The 13,727-nt window shown below is 46.8% G+C and overlaps 1 protein-coding gene across 1 annotated transcript in view; it reads left to right on the top strand.

Moving 5' to 3' along the window:
• LOC144888195 (uncharacterized) overlaps nucleotides 1–13,727 on the top strand; it is a 588,989-nt gene that overhangs the window by 28,446 nt on the left and 546,816 nt on the right. Inside the window, exon 2 of the mRNA XM_078772589.1 lies at nucleotides 7,091–7,304. Within this exon, the coding sequence (XP_078628715.1) occupies nucleotides 7,091–7,304 (214 nt within the window). The remainder of the gene's footprint in view (nucleotides 1–7,090; nucleotides 7,305–13,727) is intronic.

The raw sequence follows: 13,727 nt of genomic DNA, 5'->3' as shown, positions 1-13,727 counted from the left end.
AGAGAGAGACAGACAGGCACAGAGAGAGAGAGAGAGAGAGAGAGAGACAGACAGGCACAGAGAGAGAGACAGACAGGCACAGAGAGAGAGACAGACAGGCACAGAGAGAGAGACAGACAGGCACAGAGAGAGAGACAGACAGGCACAGAGAGAGAGACAGACAGGCACAGAGAGAGAGACAGACAGGCACAGAGAGAGAGACAGACAGGCACAGAGAGAGAGACAGACAGGCACAGAGAGAGAGACAGACAGGCACAGAGAGAGAGAGACAGACAGGCACAGAGAGAGAGACAGACAGGCACAGAGAGAGAGACAGACAGGCACAGAGAGAGAGACAGACAGGCACAGAGAGAGAGACAGACAGGCACAGAGAGAGAGAGAGAGACAGACAGGCACAGAGAGAGAGAGAGAGACAGACAGGCACAGAGAGAGAGAGAGAGACAGACAGGCACAGAGAGAGAGAGAGAGACAGACAGGCACAGAGAGAGAGAGAGAGAGACAGACAGGCACAGAGAGAGAGAGAGAGACAGACAGGCACAGAGAGAGAGAGACAGACAGGCACAGAGAGAGAGAGACAGACAGGCACAGAGAGAGAGAGACAGACAGGCACAGAGAGAGAGAGAGAGAGACAGACAGGCACAGAGAGAGAGAGAGAGAGACAGACAGGCACAGAGAGAGAGAGAGAGAGACAGACAGGCACAGAGAGAGAGAGAGAGAGACAGACAGGCACAGAGAGAGAGACAGACAGGCACAGAGAGAGAGACAGACAGGCACAGAGAGAGAGACAGACAGGCACAGAGAGAGAGACAGACAGGCACAGAGAGAGAGAGACAGACAGGCACAGAGAGAGAGACAGACAGGCACAGAGAGAGAGACAGACAGGCACAGAGAGAGAGACAGACAGGCACAGAGAGAGAGAGAGAGACAGACAGGCACAGAGAGAGAGAGAGAGACAGACAGGCACAGAGAGAGAGAGAGAGACAGACAGGCACAGAGAGAGAGAGACAGACAGGCACAGAGAGAGAGAGAGAGAGACAGACAGGCACAGAGAGAGAGACAGACAGGCACAGAGAGAGAGACAGACAGGCACAGAGAGAGAGACAGACAGGCACAGAGAGAGAGACAGACAGGCACAGAGAGAGAGACAGACAGGCACAGAGAGAGAGACAGACAGGCACAGAGAGAGAGACAGACAGGCACAGAGAGAGAGACAGACAGGCACAGAGAGAGAGACAGACAGGCACAGAGAGAGAGACAGACAGGCACAGAGAGAGAGACAGACAGGCACAGAGAGAGAGACAGACAGGCACAGAGAGAGAGACAGACAGGCACAGAGAGAGAGAGACAGACAGGCACAGAGAGAGAGACAGACAGGCACAGAGAGAGAGACAGACAGGCACAGAGAGAGAGACAGACAGGCACAGAGAGAGAGACAGACAGGCACAGAGAGAGAGACAGACAGGCACAGAGAGAGAGACAGACAGGCACACAGAGAGAGAGAGAGAGACAGACAGGCACAGAGAGAGAGAGGGAGACAGACAGGCACAGAGAGAGAGAGAGAGACAGACAGGCACAGAGAGAGAGAGAGAGACAGACAGGCACAGAGAGAGAGAGAGAGACAGACAGGCACAGAGAGAGAGAGACAGACAGGCACAGAGAGAGAGAGACAGACAGGCACAGAGAGAGAGAGAGAGAGACAGACAGGCACAGAGAGAGAGAGAGAGAGACAGACAGGCACAGAGAGAGAGAGAGACAGGCACAGAGAGAGAGACAGACAGGCACAGAGAGAGAGACAGACAGGCACAGAGAGAGAGACAGACAGGCACAGAGAGAGAGAGACAGACAGGCACAGAGAGAGAGAGACAGACAGGCACAGAGAGAGAGACAGACAGGCACAGAGAGAGAGACAGACAGGCACAGAGAGAGAGACAGACAGGCACAGAGAGAGAGACAGACAGGCACAGAGAGAGAGACAGACAGGCACAGAGAGAGAGACAGACAGGCACAGACAGAGAGAGAGAGACAGACAGGCACAGAGAGAGAGAGAGAGAGACAGACAGGCACAGAGAGAGAGAGACAGACAGGCACAGAGAGAGAGAGAGAGAGAGAGACAGACAGGCACAGAGAGAGAGAGAGAGACAGACAGGCACAGAGAGAGAGAGAGAGAGACAGACAGGCACAGAGAGAGAGAGACAGACAGGCACAGAGAGAGACAGACAGACAAGGGTGATCCACCTTCATTTGCGGTGGTTGAGGTAAAAAGTGGTAGAGTTGGCAACTATGTTAGTTCAAATAATTAATCAGCATGTCTGTTGGGTTGTTGCGTCAACTTCTTCTAGTGAGGACCTTATTTAGTGAATACTAGCAGAAGTACCCGGCATTGCCGGGCGGGGGAGGGGGAGGAGGAGGAGGGGAGGGGAGGAGAGGGGGGGAGGGGAGGAGAGGGGGGGAGGGGAGGAGAGGGGGGGAGGGGCGGAGAGGGGGGGAGGGGAGGAGAGGGGGGGGGGAAGGGAGGAGAGGTGGGGGAAGTACCCGGCATTCCATGTATAAACGTGAGGGAGAAGAGGGGGGAGGGGGAGGGCGAGGGGGGGAGGGGAGGAGAGGATAGGGGGGGAGGGATGGGAGAGGAGAGGGGGGGGAGGGATGGGAGAGGAGAGGGGGGGGAGGGATGGGAGAGGAGAGGAGAGGGGTGGGAGGGGTGGGAGAGGAGAGGAGAGGAGAGGGGTGGGAGGGGAAGGGGGAAAAGGGAGGGGGAGGGGAGAAGGGGGAGGGGGAGGGGAGGACGGAGGGGGGAGGGGGAAGGGGAGGGCCAGTCAACAATGACGTTGCAGTTCTCATGGTCGGAGAGCAGCACAACAATCGCGACATCGTCCTGAATCTTCGCAACAGCATGAAGCGGATTTTGGAGACTCACCGATCCTGTGACGCCCTCCAGTACCGGCATTGCCGGGTGGGGGAAGGGAGACCCGTACATTCCCAACCCGTACATTCGCCCTCTCGACTCAAGCTCACTCGGACAAAAGCCTCGCACAAATTACACCATGAAGGCCCAATGGCCATGTCTATGCCACAAATCAAGTACGTGAGCGAGTCGGGCGCACTGAATTGAAAATATATAGAACGCTCATACTCCGTGAAAAGTGAAGCCAACTGGCGGCGGGGATGGAACATCCCGTGATCGCTCTGAGCGAATCAGCGCGCTGCTCTGCCACCGGTCAGAATCCGTGTATAATATTCCTCGCTGAAAAAAAATCTATGTGAAACATGCTACTATCTATGCTAAATCATGCTAAATCATGCTAAATGCTAATCATGCTAAAATCTATGCTACTTGCTGTGAGTTTATGGCGGCAAGGAACATCACGTGATCGCATCACGAACATCATTCGTGATCACGTCATCACGTGATCGTGATCGTCATCAATGAGCGTGAATGAGCGAATCAGCGCGCTGCTCTGCCACCGATTCAGATTCCGTGTATAATATTCCTCGCTGAAAAAAAATATGGATCTAAAGATGAAAGGGGAAAAAACCTATGTGGTGTGAATGGCAATGTTCCTCGCTGAAATGTGAAAAAACTCTATCGCTTTTCGCTCTGAAATACGTGCGAACGCGTAACTGAGTTAATGGCGGCAAGGAACATCACGTGATCGCTCTGAGCGAATCAGCGCGCTGTTCTGCCACCGGTCAGAATCCGTGCATATTATTCCTCGCTGAAATGTGCTGAGGTAAAAATATGGTAAAAAAAAATTATGAAATTTTTTTTTTTAGGTCGGCCATGTTCTTCCCAGGCTCAATGGCCATGTCTGTGCCAAATATCAAGTACGTGAGCCTCTCCGTTTAGGAGTCTATCGGTAACATTACACACACACACACACACACACACACACACACACACACACACACACAAACTGTGTTTTATATATATAGATAAAGCCTGATGCCAGAGACGGACATGCATTGGCTTGGTGTTGCGGGTGTTGGGGGTGGGGGGCGGGTGGGGAGGGAGGAAGGATGTTTAAGGGGGGAAGACGGGGCCAATGCCTCAAGTGCAAATGTGGATGGGGTGCCAAAAAACGCATAAAATATGGTGAGAACAGGCATGTGGGGGAAAAACTCGAAGAAGCCTCTGGAGCTTGAAGGGTCTGGATCCGGATCTGGATCTGGATCTGGACAGAAGGGTAAACGTGGTTGAGAGGCCTCAGTAAGTGTGTGTGGCTCGCAGGAAGGCCTAGAGGGGTCAGCACATTCGCCTATAGGATTTTCTAAATTGCATTTTGAGCAGCTTCCTGGGTTTTGCTGCTGAGCCCGCTGGGGAAACTTAGGGCTTTCATATAGCCTCTCGATATAAATTAACGACTATGCCAGTGCCTGTGGGGCAATAGCATTGACCTTTGGCCCCAGGTGCCACAAACCCTAACCATGCCACTGCGGACTTGTACTTTATACAATGCTAATTGTTGTTGAGTATGAAAATTTATAGTTGTTTTTTTTAACAGTTTTTACACCTCATTTTTACAGTTGAACAGGGCTGTCGGTGAAGTGGTTTGAGCAGAAAGATTGTTATCTTGCCTCTGAGCTGTGGGTTTATGAAGGTGCTCAGATTCGAATGTTAACTTGCGTTTTGGTTGCGTGCCAGATGGGGTGTGCAATATGATAGAGCATGTTATCCTTCATAGCCAGTTCTCACATCACAATTGTCTCTTGTTCAAGTAGATCTCTGGTGCTTTATAGGGGGTTGTAAAGTTTCCATGTTTTGAGGACAAAGCTTTAACATGTTGAACAGTTTGATAAAGGAGATGGGGCTCAAACCTTTCACCGTGTGCGGTTTATTTAATGGGCCTCCTTTTTATTACGCAAATACAGTAGAACTACTACCCTCCCCCACCATTTATGCTCCATATATGTATCCAATACCTTCCCTTGTTTAGTCTTTTCCCAACCTTATTTCTCTTCTCTCCCCACTCGTATTGCGTTCTTTTTCTTTCCGATCCCCCTCCTTTTTCTCTTCCTTTTCTCAATTTGTCAATTCAATATCTTTTAGAGAAAGTACCTTGAAGTAGTGCTTGGCTGATGAGATATCTCCGTTAGTTTACCCCTTCTTAGAGTTGTCTAGTCTGGATTCAATTCATTCCCTGAATATAAACTGTTACTTTGGTGCTTTGCAAATGCGAAGTTGCATTGAGTATGCAATCCATTGTGGTGATGTGAAGCCTGGTATTCCAACTGTTTGCATTTGCTGGTGGGCATTAACAGTCTCGTGGTACCTTTTAAAAAGAGCAGGCCATTGCGTCCCGGGACCCTGTCAAATTTTCCAATTTCTCCCATATCTCTGGGAGAGCAATGGCAAACCTCCTTGTGCATTCTCTAACTCGTGACTATTTCTGTAATTCCAAGACTCTCAAAAAGAGTACAGACAGGAAACTTTACTAGGGAACAGGAAATGGTCACTGATATTTTCTTGCAAATCCTTTGATTTTAATGATCTGCTCTTCACATGAACATTATGAAGAAGATTCTTTCCACTGCTCCCACATCCTCATGTCTTTCGTTTATGCTTAAGCAGACGTTCCGAGAGTTGCAGCCCCTTCTCTCTTATGCAGCAAAGATGGTGGCACTTTAAACATCACAAGGCCTAAAATACATCTCCTCATCTTTGGGGTTGAAACAACAGCCAAGACTGGGCTAAGTTACCTTGAGCAGTTTTCACAGGGTATTATTTGCCCTGCTCCTTCTCAGGCAGGCCTCAGGATCCCTGACCATCGCCATCTCGATAAGATAATATTTTGGCTGAGAAGCTGTCCTATATTTGGATATGAAAGTTGTGTTCCCTCACTTTGCTAGCAGGAGGTGCTGCGCATGAAGAAGCACATACTCTGTTGCCATGCCCACGTAGACTCCACCGATAAATGGAGTCTAATGGGTATGTAAGTGAAGCACGAAGTTGTAGAGCAGTAGTTCTCAACCTATTTACTTTAAGTGGGCCACACTTGCAGCTCTTGATGTTATGTGGGCTGCACCCACACAACGTACCTCCTGTGCATCCATTCAAAATATGTTTTGTATCTTTTATCTTTCAGCAATGCAATACAAATCAATATTCTGTGACATCTCTCATTTCTACGCTGTCAAATATCTACCAGGGTACATTTTAAATGGGCAGTGTTAGTCCAAGTATATTAACTGTTGAAAGAAATCTGGTTTGACACTTGTACTAGTGGGAGATCTGGCATTCCCTTTGTTTGAAGTATTTTTTTTTTCAAAACGGGATGTCACTGGCCGCAGCAGTGTGCTGATCGGGTCACATGTGGCCCACTGGCTGTGGGTTGAGAACCATTGCTTCTCATCCTTGGTGTCCTTCCATTCCTTCATACAAGGTATGTCCTGTTGCAAAGTCTCACCAAAAGGCTTCTGACAGGTATGTTTTTTTTATGGCACATCCCATAGGACAATGCCGTCTAGAACAGCGTTTGTCTGTCCGTAGGTATGTCCCCACAAACGTACACCAATCCGAGCTGAGGATCTGGTCACATGACAGGGGGGCAGCGTTAAATAACTATTACAGTTACAATTTTACTAAAAGGAAGTATAATAACTTTTTGTGGAATGTTTTGAGGCCCAGCGGATGTTGTAAGGTAGGTAGGAGGTTTCAGAAATTCCTCAATAAAATTATGATTTTGAAATGCGATCGACACGGACCTTGCTCCCGAATCTGGAAGTGAACAGATGACGACGGTTTGCTGGTTTGATAATATCTCTACAACAATGATATAACACTATATTTTTTATAAATTAAGATTGTATTATTAATTTCTGATTGGAATGATGAATGATGCTGCTTGGAATGAAAATAGAGACAATGTGCTGTCAATGCCTGACGTTCGACTGAAGGTGGCACAGGGATATGGAATTTATTGGTTCATCGTTTGCCATTCACCATTCTTTTTACCCAAGTCATTCATGAACTGGCTGTCCATGCCTGAAGTCAAAATAATTTCATACTTAAATTATTTTCGAACTGGCATACCCACCAGGTCATACTATTATGCTACGCCATTGTTAGACTATCGGTCTTGTTTTTCATCAACAGGAAGCTGCATCAGCATTTTGAGAGCTACAAGGATCAAATAAAGAAGATTGGGGAGGATGGAAAGAGGCTCTCATTTGAGCAGAAGGAAGATGCACCGACGTGCAGCATCTGCCTGAAGACAAAATTTGCCAATGGATGTGGGAACGTTTGCTCCTATTGTCGCATCCGCTTCTGCGCCCGCTGCGGCTGGCGTGTCCCACTTCGCTCACACACGGTCAGTCGAGCAACACCCATGACGACCTTTCTCACTTCCTGCTTATTTGCAACTTGTCTCTTGTTTTGTTTTTCTCCTGTTATCATGTTGGATGTGTGTGGTTTTAAGTCCTCTCCACTCTCTATTTTAATTTTATACTGTCCACCCAACCCATCCCTTACATCTATTTTCTCACTTTAATCCAATTATTTGTTTACTTTGTCTTTATCAGCGATTATTTTTCTTCCCTTCACTCACCCCTTCCCTTTTCTTTCCCTGGCCTTTAAATTTTCACACCTTTACTCCCCCATACTTTACTCCCACCACTTGTCTTCTCATGAGTTGCCAACGTTTGATTTTACTCGCCAGATATGAAAAAAGTTTATTCGCTTCCTTTCATTTTTATTCCACCACTCATCGGTTTTATTTTTACTTAACCCTTCACCCACTTTTATTAACCTCAACAGTTGACTTTAATATTTTAGGCTTTACACAGTGTTCTCTCAGGATAATATGAACACCCCGATTGCAAACAAACTTTATTTTGCAAACAAACATTCAAATAGACTCTGTTAGTTTTTGTAGCATGTTCTTTGGCATTATGTGGTGCTTCAACCTGCGAATGCAACGAGTCTATGATATTCTGTAGGACAACCTGATCCAGATTTTACCAAATGTGGAATATATTTTGTTGCAGATTTATTTTTTCATACATGGTCCAAGGCTCGTAATGGAGATTTCACACACCCCCACACACACACGGACATAGTAACAATGCAAACAAACACTTAACACAGCCACTGAGCTTGTGGGAAGTGCTGTCACTGCCATCACTTCTTGGGATAATCTGGGTACCAGCGACATCATAACAATGGCGCCGCTTTTCACACCGCACTCGGCGGAGCATTTACTAAGGAGGAATTTACTCCTCCCTATGGATGCCAACTAATGGGGATTGTCTGTGCTCTATACTTTTAAATGCTGAACATCAAGCATGGAAGCAGCATGTACCATTTAAAAAGTCTTTGGTGTGACTCTAACTGGTCCAATCCAGATGTGTTTTTTTTTGAGTTTTTGAGTTGAATCTACTTACTGGATGGCCCTTCGGGAGCTCATCCGCCTTTTGTCAGGTGTTGTCTTTTTGGTCCTGGCAGGGTATGACAGCCATCCTCTCCACAAGCAAAGCCAGTGAGGGGTTTCTGTCTAGTCGCCGACAACCTGACCATGCGGCAGGTAGAACTGGGTTACCTGCACTGGACACCTGACAATAAAAAAAACGATATTGCTCAGCACTTTGGCAGATGTCGGCTTTTGAAAAGTCTGTGCAAGCCAAAGCTTTTGATTTTGGAAAGATAGGCTGTTGTGATATTAATGTAGAGATGCTGGGAACATCAATTATGCAATTTTACCTTTCCATTCAAGGCCATTTACATATCACATTCTCAAGAGGACATAATCCCCCCCCCCCACCCCCCCCCCCCCCACACCCTTCCCCACTCATTTCTCCCTTCTTCACCATCTACCCTGACACCCTTCTCCATCTTATCTCCCATCCATTGTAACTTCCTTCATTCCCTTCCTTCCCTATTTTCATTCCATAGGGTATGCAATACCCTGACAGATATTTCTCATAATATATTTATTTATTTTCTCTTGAAATAGCTTTTGTCTGTACAAGTTAGCATTGGCGTTAGCGTTTGTGAGTTTTCGCTGGAATAACTTGGCAGTCAAAAAATCTCCAATTTACTTGTATCTAACTTTCTTTTTAATGCTTTAGGGTCTCTTGATTATCTTCTGTGAACATGATTTATGGCTTTGCATTAACTGGATACTTTAAAAGTTCAACTTGAATCTATAAGCTGTAAAAAAATAAAAATTTCCCCCTTTTTCTAAAACCTCTTCGATTCCATTTACAGCACTGCATGCATGGTCTGTAACATGTTAACACAGCCCCTTCGTCACTGAATTAGCTTCATCGATGATTATCTTCTGCTGCGAAAGCTTAGCAGGAAACTGCATGATATCCAACATGGGAGTCAGCAGAGCTGGTTTTTTTCGACTTATCCAATTTGGAAAGTGTGCGTTTTCTCAAAGTTACAATTTCCTGTCTTTTTTCTGGCATTAGCTGAGCTTTGGCACCCATGTTCATGCAATCTGAAACACAAAAACACATAAGATTGTATGGCTGGCCTTTCTGTAAACATTTTTTTGCAACGCCTGACAATAACAGCAATTGCACGTGATGAAGAAACTAAGCACAAACATTCATTCCACACAGAGCATAGTATTTGTGAACAGTTTTTGCTCCTGAGATGAATAATAATAATAATAATAATTCATTTATTTTGTATAGTACTTTTCAAGAAGCCCAAAGGCGCTTTGACAGAGTGGAAAACATAATGCATAACAATACATGAAAACAACAATTGCAAAAAGACAAGAATCAATAGGGAAATATTTAAAGCAAAAGGAGGGAGAAGGAGAAGAGATAGTCAGGGGTTAAATGCTGTGGGTTGAATGTTGAATGCAGTGTTGAACAGGTGGGTCTTTAGTGATGTTTTGAATGTGGTGAGTGAGGAGGAGTCTCTGATGGTGTGAGTTAGTGAGTTCCAGAGGGTGGGAGCAGCGATGGAGAAGGCCCTGTCCCCCCAGGATCTGAATTTGGTCCGGATGGAGGGGGTCAGGAGGTTGGTACCAGCAGAGCGGAGGTTGCGGGTGGGAGTGTGTCTGGAGAGGAGGTCAGCCAGGTAGGATGGGGCCAGGTTATGGAGGGCTTTGTATGTCAAGAGGAGGATTTTGTACTGGATTCTCTGGGGGATGGGGAGCCAGTGAAGCTTGTAAAGGACGGGGGTGATGTGGTCACGGGTTCGCGAATGGGTGAGTAGACGGGCAGCGGAGTTCTGAATGTATTGGAGTTTATTGGTGATTTTTGAGGGTGAACCATAGAGGAGGCTATTGCAGTAGTCTAGACGGGAGGTGATGAAGGCGTGGATGAGGGTTTCTGCAGCCGTGGAGGAAAGGGATGAGCGGAGACGGGCAATGTTTTTCAGATGAAAGAAGGCTGACTTTGTGATCTGTTTAGTGTATTTGTCGAAGGAGAGGGTTTGCGAAGGATGAAACGTTTATAACATTAACTTCGCGTTTCAGTTTGGATTTAGTATTGCACTTTTCGACCTATTTCCAAAAATTGCTTTAAACCTACGTTTCCCACAAGAAAGATGCATTGAAGCACAATATATTATCAGTAGATAAGCAGAAATATCTTTGGTAAGAGTTTTGTTCACATCTTATGTTCATTTTGCACATTAAACCGTGAAATATCCCAAAAAATGTTGGGTGTACCTAAACTTTTAACTGGTAGTGTATTTGAATAACACCTCAATTCAGTGGTAATCAGTGGGCATGCTGGGTAATTTCTGTGAAAGGTAATGTTATGTATATTTTTCATGTGCTTCTGCAAAATGGCATGATTTACTGCAAATGTAAAATAGTACCGAGCATGTGTTGTTCAATAATGGCATGTGCAATGAGGATTATAGATATACAGTATTTTCACGCAAACAAAAAGTGCTCTACGAAAATTTCAGGCACGTTTACCCAGCATGCCAGGGGTGTGTTAAGTTACCAAGTTCGTAGAGTGCTCGCCATGTGGCTTAAGCAGTGAAACAAGCACTCAAGTCAAAACCATTGATAAGGAACGCCTAACTTGGTGGAATCACTTTTTGCAGCAATGACAGCTATGAGTCTTTGTGGGTAGGTCTCCATCAACTTTTCACAGTGAGATGGTGAAATCTTTGCTCACTATTCACGTGAAAACTGCTCTAGTTCTGCCATGTTTGATGGGGATGGTCAATGGACTGCAATCCTCAAGTCTCGCCATGAATGTTCAATTGGGTTCAAGTCAAGACCATGACTGGGTCGCTCAAGAACATGTATTTTCTTCTTATTCAACCACTCTTGCTGCTCTTCTTCTGCTCCAATTGGCTCATCTGATCATGTGCTTGTTAAAGTGGACATCTCTCTGACCATTCTCAGAGAGCCTCCTCAGCGTCGAGTCTGGCATTACACTCAGGCCAACTGGCACGGTCTTCGAGCAGCCATCAATCATCTGGACTGGCCTCCCATCTCTACCGCCTCTGACATCAACTCATCCTGGGAATTCTTCCAAAGTAAATTGCTCTCTCATGCACAGATTTATCCCATCTCGTCTTCAGTTGTCATGCCCTTCCTCCTGTCCATGGTACACGGAATATTGTGGTGAGGCTGTTGCCCAGAAACAACTGGCTTTCGCCTCCTGGAAAGCAAATCCAACGGAGGGAAATCTCAATTCCTTTCACAAAGCCCGAAACAAGTGTGTGTCCACCCTCAGGAGAGCCAGGAAACATCTCTCCGTTCTCAAGACCGAACTCTCTTATCTGTCCCCCTCTTCCAAATCCTGGTGGTGTCTGGTCAAATCTGTTTCTGGTGTTTGTTCCCCCTCCATCCCCTCCCTCACCTCAAACGGCTACACAGTTGACACCGCACGTGACAAAGCAGAATGCCTCAACTCTGTGTTTGCCTCTAAATCTTGTGTCCCAAACCCATCCCTCTCTGTACCCACCGTACCCAGTCGTACCCAGCTGCTCCTGGACTATGTGTCCTTTCCTCCTGACAAGGTGGAAACGTTTCTGTCAACCCTCGACTCTGATTCTGCAACTGGACCTGACGGCATCAGCCCACTGGTCCTAAAATCCTGTTCTCCGCTCTTTCACTCCCTCTCTCTGTTCTCTTCACCCTCTCTTCTGCTCAAGGTCATCTGCCATCTGCTTGGAAATCAGCCAACATCACTGCTTTGCACAAAAAAGGTGGAAAAACAGATCCTAGCAACTACAGACCAATCAGCCTTCTCCCAATTATCAGCAAAGTCATGGAATCCATCATTGCTTCGGATATGAAATCTTTCCTCTTCTCCAATGGCTTGATCTCTGATCATCAATTTGGTTTCAGACATGGTCACTCTACTCTGGACATGCTGCTTCTGCTTTCTCAACAATGGATGGAGGTCCTCAATGCCAAACAGGAAATTAGAGCGGTCTCCCTTGACATATCATGTGCCTTCGATACGGTCTGGCACCCCGCTCTGCTCACCAAACTCTCCTCCATTGGTATCCATGGAAATCTCCACACACGGCTGGTGGACTTCCTCTCTAGTCGTAGTCAACGTGTGGCCCTAAATGGGTTTCTCTTATCTCCTCTTCCTGTTCAGGCTGGAGTTCCCCAAGGCAGTGTTCCTGTGTTCCCTGTGCTTTTTCTGGTGTTCATCAATGATCTCTCTGACTCTTGAAAATCCTCTCTATCTCTTTGCTGATGACTCTACTCTCTGTCGCTCCATTCCTCATCCCTGAGATCGGCAGTCTGCAGCCTCCTCACTCTCTGCAGACCTGGACAAAATCACAGACTGGGCAAACAAGTGGAACATGTCTTTCAATCCTGACAAATCTCACACTCTTATGATGTCTCTCCGAAAAGACCTACTGGACAACCTTCCCATCCACTTTTTGAATAATCCTCTCCAAGAAGTTCTGTCACTCAAGCTTTTGGGTCTCACTATCTGCCATGATCTTTCCTGGGAAAACCACATTTCAAATCTGGCCTCCAAAGCCAGTCGCCGACTGGACATCCTCCGTCGTGCGAAGTCCTTCCTTGGCACACCTGAGCTCCTCACCACATACAAGGCTTTCATCCGCAGCTCAATGGAATACTGCTCTCCCCTCTGGGCTGGTGCTCCTGCCTCACACCTAGGTCATCTTCACGCTGTTGAAACCAAAGCGTTCAGAATCATTGGAATCTCCCGCGAAGAAGCTAACTCTGAGGGCCTTTCACTCACTCACCGCAGGCAGGTTGGTGGTCTTTCCGTCTTCTACTGACTCCTCTCTGGCCTTGCCCCCCCATCTCTCTCTGGGCTCTGTCCCCAAATATTCCTGCAGATCGCACAAGATCTGCCTGCAACCCTCTTATGGTGAAACTGCCAAAATCAAGACTCCCTGCTCACCTTCACTCCTTCATTCCTCTTTTCTCCCACCTCTGGAACAAACTCCCTCACTCTCTTCAATCCCACTCCACCCTCCAGGTCTTTAAAACAGCTTTTCACCACAATCTCTTATCTTCCCCCATCCAAAACCTTCATCTTTTCTACCCCTGCTGATTTCGCCCCAAATCCACTTTTTTGAAATACTAAATTCTGTCCTGAAAGTCCTTGGTGTCCTTGTGTTTTATACTTCTCCCACCCCCCCCCCCCCCTTCGCACGCCTCCTCCCCCCAAGCCCTCTCCCTCCCACACATCTCCCGGCTCTCAATTGTTGTGTTTGTGTGCTTCCCCTTCTCTCCCCATCTTGTCTTCCGCTCCATCTTTTTATATATTTTGTTTGTCTGTTTGATATGCTTGTGAAATAAACGTTAGCTCTT

The sequence above is a fragment of the Myxine glutinosa genome, chromosome 2 (genome assembly GCF_964187855.1).
Source record: "Myxine glutinosa chromosome 2, kmMyxGlut1.1, whole genome shotgun sequence".
Classification (NCBI taxonomy): Eukaryota; Metazoa; Chordata; class Myxini; order Myxiniformes; family Myxinidae; genus Myxine; species Myxine glutinosa.
Note: the sequence above shows the minus strand (reverse complement) of the source record. Positions and strands in the feature narration are given on the sequence as shown.